Raw genomic sequence first — 12876 nt, forward strand, 5'->3', positions numbered from 1 at the left:
AAACAGATGGAATAGATCCTATCTATACATCTTCCTATGTGAACATCTTGCCTTTACCTCTCTTTATAATAGTTTGGCAAGTGTGCAAGCTATTACGTATGTTTTATACATCATAATATCCATGCGGGAACTCTGTGCCCTTGAACAAATTTCCGATCCACACCGAACGATGCTAACAGGAACGCACGTCGACGAAAATGGTCACAGGCAAAATATTGACATAAATGCATATACCATTTATAATAATGATAATAATAATAATAATAATAATAATAATAATAATAATAATAATAATAATAATAATAGTAATAATAATAATAATAATGATAATAATAGTAATGATAATTGTTTGGATATAAACTCCAAATTTTATTGTCCGAGAATGGAAATTCTTTTTGCCCAATTGATCGTGGGCCCGGCAGCCACTGAGCAGCGCCAGATCGACGTTGCTCTAACATTTTCAACTGTTGAACGGCAAACAAGGTAGCAGCAACTCCCATCTTTTAACGTCTTTTGCTATGACGCGGCCGGGGTTTGAACCCACGACCTCCCGATTGTGAGGGCAGCCGCTCTACTCACTGAGCCAACACATCGGTAAACGTAATAATCGGTAATAGCGTCGATTCAATAGTATGGACAGAGTCCAACAAAATTTCTGATGATTCGATTCCGTCGCTTAATAGCTCTCACATCAAGGTCCTTATATACACTGTTTCAGCATAGATACATAGAAGGTGTGTCTATTCTTTGTGTGTGTGTGGGGGGGGGGGGGGTTTCCTCAATAATCTTCAAGAACTCCAGTTTCTCCTGCAGCTTTTGCCGGCAAAATTGGCATCTCCGTTTTCATCATGGAGCTGACGTCGGTAGACAGCATATCTGCTTCGTTAGCTACCTCACTGGTTGAACTCGTGGATGAGCACCGAAGCAAGTTCCACACACGACGTCGTAAGTAGCCTCGCGTCAAGACGTAGAGGACAGGGTTGAGAGTCGCGTTGACAAAAATGAGCATGTTAGAAAGAATATAGAGCGCCATGTGGAGGATCACGTCGAAATGATAGTAGCCCCCATTCTGAATCAAAATCCACGTCGCCATGTAGTAGGCGTGCCAGTAGCCCCAACAAATCATGAACGACAGCGAAAAGCTGCCCACGACGGTCAGGAATCGAAGCTTCAGCGTTATGTTTTGATGGCTGACCGACGAATCCTGCAAGCGACGGTGGGCGGCCGCCGCCCGTAAGGTCAAACCGATGGAGACTGCGATGACCAGCAAGGGAACCAGGTAGGCCAGCACAAGGGCTGTCGTGCTGAACTTGAAGGCGACGGAAAGTCCCCGAGTCATGTCAATCGGTATAGTGACGACCCCTGCGAGGATTCCCACTGCATGTACCAAAGGAGTGAGGTGTTGAGTGCAGTGAGTAATAAGCGGTGCCAAACTATAGTCACTTGGTAATTCACATCAAAAGGTACGTTCAGACGGCAGGCCCTAACCTCGAGGTTAGGAAACCTCGAGGTTTAGCTCTTGCCCCCCGACTACGACGTGTGTCCACACGACGAATCTTAACCTCGAGGTTACGAAACCTCGAAGTTAAGCTTCTGCCCCCCGTAACTACGAGTGGGTCCCACTCGATGTTAAAACCACAAAACTGGAAGTTTCAGCCCACACTGCTAACAAGGCGTGTATTTATTCTTTAGTCCAACCCTGTCGGACTCGCTTACAGGTACTCTTGGTATGCAGAGATAGCACAGCACTGATGACCTTATGCCTTTATGAAGATATTCGTCAAAAACATTTTTTTTTTTTTTTTTTTTTTTTTTTTTTTAGCGCCGGAGAAGAATATAGAATACAGTAGCGAGTAATTCGACGTGTTCAGTTTCATATATAAAGCGCATGGGAAGAAAAGATGTTGTGATGTGCGTCATAGGTTTTTCACGTGTAGTGCATTTGTGGTGTACGTTTGGGAGATTGACCCGGAAGCAGAGGGAAATTGTAGGGGCTGGAGTTTACGGCGAGGTCACTCTTAACTTCGAGTTCGTTGTTTTTTGTGTCCACACGGTGCTTAACTACGAGTGGGGACCCCCCGCCGGCTCGTGGTTAGAGCGCTAACCATAAGATTTCTCGTGGCTCGAAACATCGAGCAAACCTCGAGGTTTGCTAACTACGAGTGCGTCTTCACGGTCTCTAACTACAAGCTCTAACCTCGAAGTTTCCTAACTTCGAGGTTAAGGGCTCCCGTCTGAACGTAACTAGTGACTCCTTTAATTTGCATGGAAATCACCAATGACTTTTATCCTGTTTAATGTAATGCCTAAGTCTTTTCTAAATATAAAATTGTTAGTATGTCCTCTGAAATCCAATTCTAATGACTAGTACTGATGTAAATATGATAGTTTCAATAAGTTTTCTTATCACAAAGTCTCATCACAAAGGCGTTTAAAGAGCCTATACAATGCCCCCACCCGCATGTGCGTTCCCAAATCTGCGGTAAAGGTGTACTTTTCGCGCGACGAAATTCGGCTCGAGATAATTCTGATTCTGATTTTATTTATGAATTTCTTTTTCATACATAAATGAAATACAAAGTCAAATGAACACACAAATTGAGCACAGTATAAATTGAATCTGACAGTTGAAACAAATAAATGATTAATTCAAATATTCAACTTTATCCCCTGACACAATGAAAACGAAAATAAACAAACTATTTTTTGCATACATTAATAAATGCAAACATAAGTTACAGTATATCTCTTGCTCAAAGACAAATTAGGCAATTCTTGATGTACAGAAATTCAGGAGACCATCATCATAAGCAAGCGCTTGACGAGGACAATGGCCTCAGAAATGATTGTCTAAACAATACAACATTGTAAGAATATAACATACATTATAAGTCACCACTCACTTAGTGGCGATAAGGAGAAAGGGAGGGAAGAATGAGGGGAAAAAAGTGCAGCGGTGCGCATTGTGCAAGATATGTTTGCGTGGAAATGAGTTGTGAATATGTGTCAATGTTCATGTTTGTTGTGTATATACGTTCAATTCGGAGCCCTTACTTAAACTATAGAAGTGAAAAAAAATAAAACAGATAAATAGCAACATGCTCTAATACTCAGATACATATTAAGTTAACATCATATCTTTAAGATGTCTTTTAAATAAATGAATAGATTTACATTGTTTAAGGTTATCGGGTCAAAAATTCCAAACATCAGGACCATGATGTTTTAACGATTTTTGTGCTAAAACAATTCTTGGGTTTTCAAGATGATAATCAGATGAACGGCGAGTTGGGTAGGAATGAATATTGAAATTAGGAATTAGGAAATCATTGAACACCGAGGGAAGTTGGTTGAACGTGTATTTGTGCATAAAAATTACCGTCTGAAAAGTATGAATCTCATTAATCTTCAATGTTTTTAATTGAGAAAACAACGGATAAGAGGGAGATAAGTAGTGGGAGTTTGTAATCAACCGCATAGCTGATTTTTGTAAAAGTAATACATTGTATTGAGTTTGTTTTAGTTGTACCACAATTTCCCAACAGAATATTACAATGCGTAATATAAGGTAATATCAAAGCATTATACAATATAAGCAAAGATTTCTGAGAAGAGAAACCAAGTTTCTCAGGTGGTATAAAATTCCGATGCCTCTAGAAACTGAAGTATGAACATTGTAAATGATCATTCCAAGACAAATTTGAATCAATGGTAATGCCTAAGAATTTAGTAGATGTCTTTTCAACAATTGGCTGTTCGTCAATATAAATATAATAATCAGTACGATTAATATTCAAAGAATAATGAAGCTTAAATCTAACAAAATTTGTCTTAGAAATATTAAGTGACAGTGTATTACATAAAAACCATTGAGATACTTTACTTATCTCCAAATTCAATGTGGTAATAAGACTTTCAAATACTTTATGAGAATAAAAAATATTTGTATCATCAGCAAAACGTATAGAACTAAGAGACGAGGTTGAATTTATAACATCATTAATATACATCAGAAAAAGTAGAGGACCTAATATGGATCCTTGGGGGACACAGCATGTAATATTGGATTTGGAGGATTCTGAAGAATAAAATGCTACATATTGTTTTCTGTTGGATAAATAATCACAAATCCAGGATAGGGCTATACCTCGGATACCATATCTCATCAGTTTATTAATTAAAATGTCATGGTTGATGGTGTCAAATGCCTTTGACAAATCCATAAAAACGCCAATCAGATGCTCTTTGTTCGCAAAACATTCTGTCACCTTATTCAATAATTGGACAAAAGCATAATCAGCAGAGTTTTTTATTGGTTAGCGACAAGCAAATGATTGGTATTTAAGAAAATATACAACCGTTTATGAATAACTTTCTCCAGAATTTTACACATACAGGGTAATATGGAAATCGGTCGGTAATTTGTCAAAAGTGAAGGATCATCTTTCTTAAAAATCGGAATCACTTTGGCTATTTTAAAAGAAGTCGGACATTTGCCGGTACAAATAGATAAGTTAAAAATATACGTAAGAGGTTTAACTATACTGAAAATAATTTTTCTTCAGTAGACACACACTAAGTCCGTCATGGCCGGTTGACCTACAGACTTAAGATTTCTAACAATCTGAAGTACTTCTTCCTCATCTGTTGGAGTAAGAAAAAAATGTCATATGGAAATGATGGGGAAGATGCTTTGTAAAACTAATATTAGAATTATTAACAATATTTGATGCTAATTTTGGACCTATATTAGTAAAATAAGTGTTAAATGCATGGGATACTCTTTATCATTGTCATAAAATACTGAAACATTTTCTTTATCATTTTTACCTGTAATTTCATTTACGGTTACCCATAAGCCGTTCACATTATTTGAGTTATTTTCAAATTTCTCAGAATAATACATCTTACGTGACAACCGAATAAAACTGTTCAAGTTATTTCGATATTTTTTACACTTATCAAAATTGTTATCATTTTGATTAACAATTACTTTTTTATGTAATCTATTACGAATTTTTATTGAACGCATTATTCCCTTGGTAATCCAAGGGTGCTTATTCTTTCTACTGAATTTCCTTTTAATCAGTGGTATGTTCGTACAATGTATTATTATAAAACAAGAACCTGTCAAAAAAAAAAAAAGATTATATGCCTTATCTGCATCTGATTAAAAAAACAACAACACATCATTCCAATATTCCTGGGTTAAATCAGATATTAAAAATTCAATAATCTCATCCGATTCTTTCCTGTACCACCTGTGTGTTATTTTTATTTTTATTTTTTTTGTATTCACCATCAATTCTGAATGTAGTGAGATAGTGAAAGTGCATGGGCAGGTGATCAGATACATCATAATAAAGTATACCATTGATGAACTTGTTTGTATCGATACAATTCGAAAAAAGTATCATCCAAAAGTGTTCTAGAATTTTGCATTATTCTCGTGGGATTTTTAATATGAGAATGAAAAGCAAATGATGTAAATATATTTAATAACTCTAAAGCTAACGTATCAGATTTCATCATATCAATATTGTAATTACCCATAAAATAAATTTCTTTATTTTCATAAGTAACCATATTCAAAACTTCCTCAAGATGGTTTAAAAATATATATTCGCTGCATTATGAGGTGGTCGGTATAGATAACACCAACAATTCTGTTTCTATGTTTTTCATTAATAATTAACAAATCCTCACAGCCTTCGATATGAATATCACTTCTAACCTTAAACCGTAATTCATTATTGACATAAGGGGCTACCCCACCACCTCTACCAATTTTACGATCGAAACGAGTCACTTTATAATTATCAATATTGAATAGGTTAGGGGAGGTGTGGCGTAACCATGTTTCCGTTATACCTATTACAGAAAAGGGAAAATTTTGAAGAGAGAAGTGATTCCAAAGACTCAAAGTTCTTGTTTAAACTTCTGGTATTCCAGTGAAATAAACTGAAGTTGTTAGTCGAGTTTGTTCCAAATTGTATAGGGATGCTTCGACTGTCATATGCAAGATTACCAGTTCGGTTCAATTTGTGAAATGATACTTGTATTAAAGTCAGAAATGGTATAATATCTGCTTTGAGTTGCTAAATTCTGGTCAAAATATACATCACTTAAATCCGTAATTGTTATGAAGGTTCATGAAAAGAGACATTAGGGAGCTTTAGATTTTAGACGCGCGGACGTTCAAAGGGGGAAAAAAAAACATGTTCTGAGCGTGCGCAGTAGCGCGGGTCATTACACTGCGCACGCTCAGATCATGTTTTTTTTCCCTTTGAACGTCCGCGCGTCCAAAATCTAAAGCTCCCTATTATGAGGACCAGGGGGGTGTTTCATAAAGTTGTTCGTAAAGTTACGAACAACTTACGAGCGACTGGTGATCAGTTCTTGTGCTGAATTATGGAAATTCTTATAAGTGTAGCACATCAGAACTGATCACCAGTCGCTCGTAAGTTGTTCGTAACTTTACGAACAGCTTTATGAAACAGGGCCCAGGAACGTTGTATGTAAAGTGTGTGTGTGAGAATGGGTAAGTGTGTGTGTGTATGTGTGTGGTTGTACGCGTGCGTGTGTGTGAATGTGTGTGGAGTGTATGTGCGCTGATGGATGTGTGGGAGTGAAGAAGGGTGCTAGGTGCGACATGATAAATCATCATGGAACTTCATTTTATGAATTACAAAATTAGCGATTGTTTTCAATGAAACATAAGAACGCTCCATAGCGATCAAAAAATACGTACAAAAAAAGAAAGAAAAAAGCTCAATTTCGAATCGAGCTCTACTTGTCGAGAAGATCATAACAAACAAAATCATTGTATATGATGTAAAGAAACTTGTCATTATAGCTGACAACTCGCAACAATGACAACAGAATAATTATTACTTAAAGGACAAGTTCACCTTCATAGACATGTGTGTTGAGTGAATGCAGCAATATTAGTAGAACACATCAGTGAGAGTTTGAGCAAAATCAGACATTCCGTTAAAAAGTTATGAATTTTTGAAGTTTCTGCTCAGTCACGGCTGGATGAAAAGACTACTATTGCTTGTGATGTCACATGAGTACAAAAATACAAAGAAAGAATAAAGAAAATTCAACATATTTCCATTTTTCTCGCATAACAAAAGAACACTCGACTTCTCTCTTTCAGAAGGCAGGGGGAATAATATTACCCTTCACATACGTCAGTAGCAAGTCGAAGAACTGTGCACTTTATTCAAAAAGTAAAGTTTTGTGAAATTCTCATTTTATTTTCCTTATATAGTTGCACGCATGTGACATCATACACTGTAGTAGTCTTCTCTTCCAGCAGTGACTGCGCAGATACTTAAAATATTCGTAACTTTTGAACGGATTGTCCAATTTTCCTTAAACTTTCACTGATGTGTTCTACTAATATTGCTGCATTCTCTCAATCCTTATGTATGAAGGTGGATTTGTCCTTTAATATCGTTTAACATTTATCCAATCTCAACAATAATCATTTAATCATGTAAGGACCTTTAAAATATATTTCTTTTTATCTAGGTGTATAAAATTCAAATCAAATACAAAAAATAAGAATAGTCCATCTAGAACGGAAAAGATCCAGAAGGAAAGAGCAACAAGTAAGGCATGTTGAGGTCTGGTGTGACATGGAATAAATAACCAACAGGGGAGTTTCACAATGTGTTCGAAGATCGTGCATACTGTGTAACCCTATGCAACTCACAACAGTAATTGAAGACTTAATGAAACTGGTCCACTGAATGGCGGACACCAGCTGTATACAAACACGGACAAAGGGACGGTCCCCAGTGGGGAAAAAATACAGAAAGGAATACAGGAAAACAGGAAAAACCACTGCATGTGCGAAAAGTACATACTAAAAAATCACTGTAAGCACTCAAGCGGAATAATTGTTTCAACCAAAGGATTATCCAGCCAAAGGCTCGGTAATGAAAAAGGAATTTGCATGATGTTGCTATTCATCCAGACATTTCATTCTTATAAAAGTGTCTTTCCTATTCCTTGGAACCTGAGAAATGAGGGCGTTATCAAAATCCCTTGAAAATTGTTATAGCCAGTTGGAAGGCAACCTCTCCCTTGTTTGACAATGCTTCCACGTACTTAAACAAGGTCATTTCATAGAGGTTATATGACAACCCTATATATCTTGGGCCCTGCAAGCAGCTGAGGCTAGATTAATGAAATTACGACCTCCAAAGCAAGAACAGAAATCAATTAGCTAAAACGAATGACTATGACGTAGGTGTGACATACCAGCCCAGATGACTCCGCAGACGATGCGGGCGTTCTTTATGGTCCGCCAACCCAGCCGGCCAGCTGGATCGGCGATGACGAAGTAACGATCGATTGCCAAGACTGTTATGGTGAGACTGTTGATCGTCAAAATCGCCTGTTAAAGGGAAGAAAAAAGTCCAAATAGTCCACAAGGGTGATTTAAATACACTCCCATGGTTTATACAAGTTTTTACATAAGCTAATTTACATAAGCTAATGAATCTGCAAATATACATACATACATACCCAGACTATTTTCCACAATTATTGATTATATGACTTTTTTTTTGGGGGGGGGGGGGGGGGTTAAAGCAAGTATTCAATTTTAGCAAAGTGACTTATCAAAGTAAACAAAGCAATCCAAATAAACGGTGGGTCCCACCTTTCATTAGAATTGATTTGTTTTACTTTGTTTTGGATATCTCAGTCATTTCAAAACAGATTTTCATAAAATAAATTTTGAATCCCTCTTATAATTACTTACTCTTTCATATTTCATGAGAAGATTCTCATTATCTCACAAAAAGAGATGAAAACCTGAAGCCGCATCTAAACCAAAATCCTACCATCCCTTTAGATTTACTGAGATAAGCATATGTAATGGTTATTCATACAGTATGTCCCCAAAAAATTACAATCGGATTTTCGCATTGATAACACCCAATATGATTAAACTGTCCAAATGCTACTTCAGGGTCATTCAATTTGGTTAAGTGGTCATTGAGAAACGTGGATTGTTGTAAAGCATGTCATGAGTGTGATTCTTATAAATGCTGCTTGCCAGCACATCCACCTGACATCAAAAGTGGTAATTGGGAATACATGCATCAATAGAAAGAGATTGTTAATACATTTAAAGCAAAATAACGAAAAAGTGGATGCTTTCCCAGTAAGTGTTAATCGGCGGATCATTCTGGTCATCTAGATGGTTTACACACATTCGTTGTTCATTGTTTGTTTGAACAGGATTGATGAATCTAATGAATTGTTACGTAGAGTTTATGCATTATGTCGCTTTGAAAACGAGTGAAGTGCCCCTAACCGACTGAGAAAAAAGAAAGGCCATTTGTATCAATGTGCCCATATGAGCTAACTTCGAACTGGCTTATTGTGCCGAACGGGATGAAGCCTTAAAGGACAAGTTCACCTTCATAGACATGTGGCTTGAGTGAATGCAGCAATATTGGTAGAACACATCAGTGAGAGTTTGAGGAAAATCGGACAATCCGTTCAAAAGTTAAGAATTTTTGAAGTTTCTGCTGACTGAAGGCTGGATGAGAAGACTACTACAGCTGATAATGTCACATGCGTACAACAGTATAAAGAGAATTTCACAATATGTTACTTTTTTTTAAAAAGTGCACATTTTATTGACTTGTCACTGACGCATGTTAAGGGTAATATTATTCCCCCTGCCTTCTGAAAGAGGGAAATCAAGCATTCTCTTATTATGCGAGAAAAGTGAAAATATGTTGAATTTTCTATATATTTTCTTTATATCGCTGTACTCATGTGACATTATCACTGCTGTAGTAGTCTTCTCATCCAGCAGTGACTGAGCAGAAACTTCAAAGATTCATAACTTTTGAACGGATTGTCCGATTTTCCTCAAACTCTCACTGATGTGTTCTACTAACATTGCTGCATTTATTCAATCCACATGTCTATGAAGGTGAACTATGTCTTGTCCTTTAAGTTACTATCCCTTCCTTTCTCTTTCACAACACCCCTCCCCCACCTCAATCTCACACTCAGCATGCTCAGCGCTCCGCTATGCTCCTTTGTTCTGGTAGTGCCTTTTACGTCATCTGTGGGGATGCAAGAGCTCTAGTTTAATAACAAAGATTCCATTTTCAGATAATATACACATGTATCGGATCTCGATGCCAGAAAGGGGACTACTCCCCCCTAAAACCCCGAGAGTAGAACTTGGGTCCCATTTCATAAAATTTGTTACACGATAGGATAGCAACTCTTGCTGGAATGGCAACTCCCATAGCAACAGTCAACCAGGAAGCTGGATTCGTGTTGTTACCATGGCAACTGTCATTCCGGAAAGAGTTGTTATCACATTACCGTTTTATGAAATGGGGCCCAGGACCAAAACATAATTATATCTCTGTTCTCTAGAACTGCAGCTTTCAAAGACAGCGATAACAATTAGGCGTACATGGATCATATCCTCGAAATTCATTCACTCGTATCCCTAATCTATCATAATACCATTATCATGCAAGAGTAATAATGTGCGTGTAAACTGGTAATAATTCAGCTAATCCCATTCGCCGCCCCCTCAAAAAAAAAAGGGGGGGGGGAGACGAACTGTGCTGTCCAGTCCAACAAATCATTAGCACAGAATAATATGTATAAACATTCATTTATGAAATGAGCGGTGCGTAAACTTTCTGGGTCATGAATGTCCCATCACTAACCGTTTGTGAGCCGAAAACCCCTTTCTGAATTGCCACGTCCCTGTAGATCCAAAAATGACCACGAAAGGCGTAGATACCGTAAGCTACTGTTGCAAAGCCTCCCCAAACGAAGAGGAGGATGAAACTCGCCACGAAGAGGTTGATCACGTAGACATTGTAGACGGCTCTCCTCATTTTCTTATCTCGCAGGATGACGTAGAGCACGAGTGCGTTGGCCAACAGGCCGATGACGGTTACAGGCAGCGAGAAGGAGAATCCAACCGTGAATGCCGTGTTTATGCGCCTCAAGAAGGCCTCGAAATCGGCAGAGTCGGGACCGTTGTAGGAGCTGTCGTTGCTTGCCATGTTGGGTTCGACAAGTTGTTTGATGTGGGATTTGCTCTAGCTGTTTTCCAGTGAATTTAAACCTTTCTTTGCCGCTGCACGCTTTGAGGTCCCAGTGTTTTAAATCACTGCAGTGTGCTGAGTGCTCGCGATACCAATGCAGTTAAGTGGAAACCTGCGCAGCGGCGGAGTACACTGGCCTCGGAAATGTTCTCCAACATTTCCTTTTGAGGTCGTGTGTTGCGAACACTTCTGTAGGATACCCTTTTATTTTCCACGCAACGAGGAAGCATGTGATATCAGCGTAATACTCAGTATATATCATTGCAGAGTGGATATTTCAAGGGGGCTCATTTTGGGTCGATACGGTTGTTTTTATAGCTTGATTATCTACATTTATCACATAATATGTGTGTGCTAGCATATTTGATGTATGCAATAATCGTGGTTTTACACTTACTAAAGAACGAGTTATTGTAATGAAGTTTCTCAAATGCATGGATTCAGAAACAATCGCTCATTTTATGTTAATAGTTAGGAATGATGAGTCTCTATAGCAAGCAACATTCTATAGCCTCGACACAAATGACACGTGGCCTGCCAATCATACACAAAACTATTGATCCGTTGTCTATGCAAGGAAACGAACTTACACCCTCCCCCATACACTCATTGTGTATAGGGTTATTTTTTTATTTTACGTTCAACATACGTTTCCATTCTCAGGGAGCATGTATAGGCCTATATTATCAAGAACATTATATCTGCAGTTGTTCTTGCGACGCTGTACAACTCTTTATTCGTTGAATGTGTGAGTTGAAGCCCGAGTCTGACAACCCATCACTGCGTTGTTCGCTGCTGTTGGCTACTGCAGGGTTCATTATGCCCCAGTCACATATAAACACGGATGCTCAAGGATCTACACGGTGATCCGGGGAGATCCGGGGACGTCCGGGGAGATCCGGGGAGATCCGGGATTTTGGTATGAATGTACACACGGTATCAACACGGCAGCTACACGGATAAGGCCGGAAGAGTGCGGCCTCTACACGGGCATACACGGCATCTACACGGATCAACACGGCAGCTACACGGCAGCCACACGGACCACCCCGGATTGCTCTGCCAACACGGCAATCCCCGGATGACGCCGGATGTTTTTGACCTCCAAAAGTTGCCGTGTTGGCCTCCCGGCGTCAACACGGATCTCTCCCCGCATCAGATCCGGGGTGGTCCGGGGTGATCCGGGATGTCTATGTGACTGGGGCATTAGCAAGACTGAACACAGACGCTGCATCGCAACTTAGCAAGTCGTTTCTACGAGTTTTCTTAGTTTTCATAATAACTAGATCCATTGCCAGCTAGGCAACAAACCAAAACTTGTTCTTTTTTATCATGTCTTTGTAAAGTTCGAAAATATGCTAGTATTCAGTGACAAACAATTGGTAAAAAAAAAGGGACCGAATAGCTTGTTTGTTTTCTTTTCCCTATTTCTTTTCTATTTCAGTCTAATTTAGGTGATGAACAGTAATGCTGCTATTCACGGCGATGTTGCACTAAGATCTATTTGCCAGTAATGACATAATAACCAGTAATAGTAATGATATTGAAAACTTTAATGCGCTTAATCTGGTATTTTGAGAATATAACTTTCTAAGATTTGTGTGTTGTTGGGTTTTTTTTTTTTCAGGATCAGTTAAACAATGCCACGATGAAGAATACTTCATACGAATATTTTTCCACCATTTGGAGTGCTTTTTTCCACCTTAACCCCACAATATGTTGAATTCATTAAGGACTTTAACCCAGAAAGAGAATACTTTAT

General features: G+C 38.4%; 2 protein-coding genes across 2 annotated transcripts; both read right to left on the reverse strand.

The window, feature by feature from the left end:
- Positions 1–319: 319 nt before the first annotated feature.
- LOC140243915 (uncharacterized) lies at positions 320–10775 on the reverse strand. The gene is made up of 4 exons (XM_072323584.1): positions 10728–10775; positions 8275–8410; positions 7724–7774; positions 320–1377 (listed from the first exon to the last, which is right to left on the reverse strand). Exon 4 carries the CDS (start codon positions 1337–1339, stop codon positions 779–781), a length of 561 nt encoding a protein of 186 aa, XP_072179685.1. The 5' UTR covers positions 1340–1377; positions 7724–7774; positions 8275–8410; positions 10728–10775; the 3' UTR covers positions 320–778.
- Positions 7584–11072, reverse strand: LOC140243565 (nociceptin receptor-like). Its single transcript, XM_072323234.1, has 3 exons — positions 10728–11072; positions 8275–8410; positions 7584–7636 (listed from the first exon to the last, which is right to left on the reverse strand). Exons 1-3 carry the CDS (start codon positions 11070–11072, stop codon positions 7584–7586), a joined length of 534 nt encoding a protein of 177 aa, XP_072179335.1.
- Between the last annotated feature and the right edge of the window lie 1804 nt (positions 11073–12876).

This window comes from Diadema setosum, chromosome 20, assembly GCF_964275005.1.
Source record: "Diadema setosum chromosome 20, eeDiaSeto1, whole genome shotgun sequence".
Classification (NCBI taxonomy): domain Eukaryota; kingdom Metazoa; phylum Echinodermata; class Echinoidea; order Diadematoida; family Diadematidae; genus Diadema; species Diadema setosum.